Source organism: Cibotium barometz, chromosome 55, assembly GCF_041138505.1.
Source record: "Cibotium barometz isolate CiBa-2024 chromosome 55, ASM4113850v1, whole genome shotgun sequence".
Taxonomy (NCBI): domain Eukaryota; kingdom Viridiplantae; phylum Streptophyta; class Polypodiopsida; order Cyatheales; family Cibotiaceae; genus Cibotium; species Cibotium barometz.
This window is the reverse complement of record NC_141100.1, coordinates 3,128,270-3,133,145: the sequence shown is the minus strand read 5'-3', so window position 1 is coordinate 3,133,145 and position 4,876 is coordinate 3,128,270. Positions and strand designations below refer to the sequence as shown.

Genomic DNA, 4,876 nt, shown 5'->3' with positions numbered 1-4,876 from the left:
TGAATGCAATTTCACATGTATGGGTTTATGTTATATATCCCACATAGCTGCTATAAATAGAACAAAAACCAATGCTTCCCAACCAACTGAAAAAAAAAGATAAAATGAAAGAGACAAGATAAATGATTGACACCCTTCCAAAACTTTACTCTAGCACTTGTCTTTGTGCCATGTCTATAGAAGAGAGTTTGATTTGTCTTTGTGCCATGTCTTTGTCTTTGTGCCATGTCTATAGAAGAGAGTTTGATTTGTCTTTGTGCCATGTCTATAGAAGAGAGTTTGATTTGTCGTCTTCTAATAGCTCAAGGATTTAGTGTAGCTTTTGAGTTTTGGATGGCTCTTCAAGCTCAACTTCATCAATACCAATGTTACCAAACTACTCACTACTCGATGTTCATGAGTCATCCTTGATTTCTTGCATGTTGCTGCCTGCACATGGAGGGCACCCAGTCTTATCACACTCTCTCTCTCTCTCTCTCTCTCTCTCTCAGTATGCTACAATCAAATGTGATTCAAAGAAAAAACCCAAAAACTAGAGAGAGAGAGAGAGAGAGAGAGAGAGAGAGAGAGAGGCATCATGCATGTGGTGAATCGTGAATCGTGGGCTCTCAGACTAATCACAGCTATTCTGTCATGCATGATGCACAAAGCTCCTTCATCTTCGCTATCCTGTCATGCATGATGCACAGAGCTCCTTCAATGAAGCTGCTAGCAAGGAAACCTCCAGAACATGTTACACACCAAGTGTTAAGGCCATCGATTGGAGTCTGGAGATAAGAATGTTACCTTTTTCCTCGAACAGGGTTACACCAGGGAATCGCTATTTGCAAGAGACATTTTCCCAAAACCCAAAGCTGACGTCAGGACTCAGGACCAAAAAGAGAGACTTTGAAGTTTGACCCTGCGAGACGAGCAGCGAGAGAGAGAACCTCGTGAGTCATTAGCCCGCAGCCTGTGTCTATGTCTCGTGAGTCTGGCCTATCTGGACTCTGTGTGCCATCATCCATGTGGTAAGTTGGTAATGTGGTTAGTAGGATTGTTACCTCAATGCTTACGCTTGGCGCCCACTGCCCAAGCCCCAGCCGCCCCATATCCCGTGAATCCACGATTCCACGATCATCGATGGTGGGCCGTGGCAGTCTGCAGAATCCAAATGCTCGCGACTCTGCTATCCTCCTCGCTTCCAAATCCGTTGTGAGGAGGCAATTCCATTCATGACAGGACTGGCGTTGTCTCCTACATGTTTCATATCAATCAAAACATCTCATCCCAAATTATAAGCAAGAAGCAAAAAATGGAATATTTTAAAGCTTGATCCTAATTCCTACCTGCACTGTGCAAGTCGTGGCGTGCTCATCTTCGTCCAGGGTCCTGGAGGCTGGACAGTAAGTCGGTATTAGGTAACCCCTGTGCACACTACAGTGTGTATATTAGTTCTTATTAAAGATTAAGTAATAAGAAGCCAAAGTCGATGAAGAAGTTAGAACCTCCTAGAGCCTGGACGGGCGGCATGCGGGCGGGCAAACCATTCCACAATCCAGAGTCCAGTCTCCATGCTCTCCCTCCAAAATTGGAAAACATAATTTAAAAATTAAATGGTTAACATGCCCCTAAAAATTATAATTTATAAAACCTAAACTCTAATGGTAATTATTTAGAAAATTTCCAAGTTACCAATATGTAACTTCATCTCAAAGGTAAGTTACCAAATGGTAATTGTAAATGAAATTTGGATTACAATTGTTTTGGGTTCAAGTTACAAGAAGGTTACCAAATTTATACTGTAACGAGGCTTAAGGATTTTGCATTAGTGATCTCGATTTGGGCACGTAATGATTGAAGTTAAATTGCACTTCATAACTATGGTCTTATTGTTAGAAGTCAAGCTCAGTTCCTGTGTGTTCCTTCTTTATGTGTTAGATCATGACCGACACTAGCTATAGCTAGATACAGCTGGACATGTGTGCCGTAGTTAATAAGACGGTCACAGATAGATATTAGCTAGAGTATGTCTTTTCTACATACATGTGAGTGTGAAAGTAATGAATAGAAGAAGGTGAGCCTGTAGGCTCTGGGTTATGCTCCATTCTTTCTCTGTCTCTCCCTCTCTTCCAATATGGTATCAGAGCGCAGTTAGGTGGGCTCTCTGGAGCAAGAGGCACTGAAGACAACTCTGAAGACTGAAGCCCTCAAAAAATTTGCAGAATATCCTCTCTGAGAGAGTCCTTGCCCATGCCTCGGCGGAGGAGCATAGAATGAGAAACAAGAACGCCTTCACCAGGAACAGATTTTCCTGCTCGCCTGTTCGAATGCCCCCGTAGGAGATGAATTGGAGACTCCCGCAAAGGCGCTTAGTGATGAAGCTGCAATACTAATCAACAAGGATGCAACGCAGACCATAGGTCACGGTATGGCTATGGCGGTAACTACGCTTCGGTCGAAAGAGGAGAAAAGCATCTTTGAAGTGCAAGCTGACTGTCATTGTGTCCTGGAAGAGTGCTTGGTCGTCATCATTCTGGAGCAACACTTGCTGCTGTACTTGCTGCTGTAACACACAATTTATTTGCCTGGACTTCGCGTGGAGAGGACAACACATTGGCTGCATACTAGGTGAGCAAATGCTTGGCTATACCGTGTGGAAGGTGCTTGATAGGTGTGATATACTATTGCATTGGTGGAGGCACATCTATGAGCTGTAACAGTAAGTTTCATATCTGTGAATAGGCTAGAACTGCTGTAAACATCAAAGAACAACATATATTTTGCCATCATTGACACACAGGAGCTCAATATTATACCTAGAAGGCATCGTGTTGGAGCATAGGAATATGCAAGAGCATGTATGCGTTGGACTTGATGATTTGAAGCTGAAGTTTAAGGCTGGAAATTAATGCAGTGACATTGTCTTGGCTGGTTGCTAACTATAAATGCAATCTTGACTTGGATTCATGAAGACAGGATGTCTGTGGTTACCCATATGGTCATGTACTGACCCCGACACACTGAAGTGAATGTATGACATGATTTGAGGACTTTGTGGAGCTAGATAAAGCTTGTTATGCTGAATATTTGCTGACTGCAACCTGTGAGCAAGGGTTTTGACACACTTGTACTTGTTGTCTATGCAGTGATTTGTGCTCGTATGGTTATGTTTGGACTGCTACATGTACTAGCAGATGTCTGTGAAGGTTTGGGACATGTATGACATGTATACGACTCAGTTTTGGTACTGAATAAGCTGTTGGTTCACTGACAGTTTACAGTTTACAGAGTAAGGTTGCAGGAGATAAAGCTGAAGCAATTACATAGCATATGTATTGACCATCGTACCTACAAGATCGTACCTACAGGTGGGACTACTTATTTGTGGATTGTTTTGAGCTGCTGAAGGGCTGAAATACCCTGGTTTTGACAGTGAACTTGTTGCAGAAAAACTGTCATAAACAGTTAAGGACTGCACTTGGTCAGTTATATTGCAAGAAGTCAGGCATCAGACATAGTCTACTGAACCATGGCTAATGCACAGGGCACCGACAATATTACCCAGATCGTTGGAGAGAAGTTGGATAATAAGAATTTTGCCTTATGGAAATTCAGAATGAAAAACTTTTTGGTTTGGCAGAGGATATTGGGATCTATGTACAGGTGATGAAGCTGAACCTGAAATGCCTGAACGACCGACACAAGATCAGAGAAGAGCTCATAAGCAGTGGATAGAGAGAGCATGCAAAGTGCTACACTGGTTTTCTTTATGTATATCTGATGCTATGTCAATACTGATCACTGGATGTGAGTCTCCAAAGGATGCATGGGACATACTCATGAAGAACTATGGAAATATAACACATGCAAGGAAGATTCAATTGAAACAACAGTTCAACAACATGTCTAGAAAATGGCAGAAGCATCCAAGTTTATACAACAGCAGAGGTTAAGACCATAGCAGACCAGCTTGCCACCATTGGATCATAGGTATCTAAAGATGATATGATTGCTGTCACACTGAATGGACTTGGCAAGGAATATAAAGCATTTGATACATCTATTTCTGTTAGAGCTGAACCTCCTGGCTGGGATGAGCTAGTTGCTGTTGCATGAGGAAGTAAAGCTTGGATTGAATACAGGTTTTAGTGCGTCTCAGAGTAGAGACACTGTTTTGTACTCTAGCCAGCGTGGCAAAGGCGGCATAGGCCGTGCTTCGTTTCGAGGTCGTGGTGATACTCGAAACACCTATGGACAGCAAGAACATAGTAATTGGCATAGCACAAATACACAAGGCCAGTGTGGATCTGGCAGCACTATGTATCTTTCATTGATGATTTCAGCCGGTACACTTGGCTGTATATACTGAAGCATAAAGATGACGTGTTTGATGCCTTCAGAGACTTCAAACAGCATGCTGAAAATGAGTTGGGCTACTACGTATCTTGTCTTAGGTCAGATGGAGGCGGAGAATATGTCTCTAAGGAGTTTGACAAATATCTTGCAAAGTATGGGATAAGAAGGCAGATCACTTGCAGCTATACACCGCAGTAGAACGGTGTTGCAGAGAGGAAAAACAGGGTACTGATGGAGTCAGCTAGAGCTATGTTGAATGAAAAATGTCTGCCTAATGCTTATGTTGCCATATATATAGGCAGTGATGTGTGTGAACACACTTAGGACCGCCGGGGCACTTTTTCCCTCTTTAGGAGGTTTTTTCCCCCGGCTTGTATATACGCCCATCCTTCTAGGGCTAACTGATCTTTAGTACATTGACACAATCTAATACTTTTTGTGTTGTGTGCATTCTTGCTTCTTTTTCTCCAAGCTTTGTGTGCTTTCCTGCAACCCTAATTCCAACAATTGGTATCAAAGCAGGCATCGGCTCCCAAGG

At 42.7% G+C, this 4,876-nt stretch overlaps 1 protein-coding gene across 1 annotated transcript; it reads right to left on the bottom strand.

Annotated features, from left to right (window-relative positions):
- Nucleotides 1-213: 213 nt before the first annotated feature.
- LOC147607258 (uncharacterized) lies at nt 214-1,433 on the bottom strand. Its single transcript, XM_086790824.1, has 3 exons — nt 1,329-1,433; nt 1,044-1,236; nt 214-429 (listed from the first exon to the last, which is right to left on the bottom strand). The coding sequence occupies exons 1-3, from the start codon at nt 1,355-1,357 to the stop codon at nt 295-297; spliced, it is 357 nt and encodes a 118-aa protein (XP_086646950.1). The 5' UTR covers nt 1,358-1,433; the 3' UTR covers nt 214-294.
- Nucleotides 1,434-4,876: the final 3,443 nt, after the last annotated feature.

What these genes read in the sequence shown, in the direction of transcription:
- LOC147607258 (XM_086790824.1), bottom strand. Translation starts at nt 1,357, where the DNA reads ATGAGCACGCCACGACTTGCACAGTGCAG. An exon ending in CCACGACTTGCACAGTGCAG is followed by an intron (nt 1,237 to 1,328) that starts GTAGGAATTAGG and finishes TGAAACATGTAG; the next exon opens with GAGACAACGCCAGTCCTGTC. An exon ending in CGCCAAGCGTAAGCATTGAG is followed by an intron (nt 430 to 1,043) that starts GTAACAATCCTA and finishes CTCCATGTGCAG; the next exon opens with GCAGCAACATGCAAGAAATC.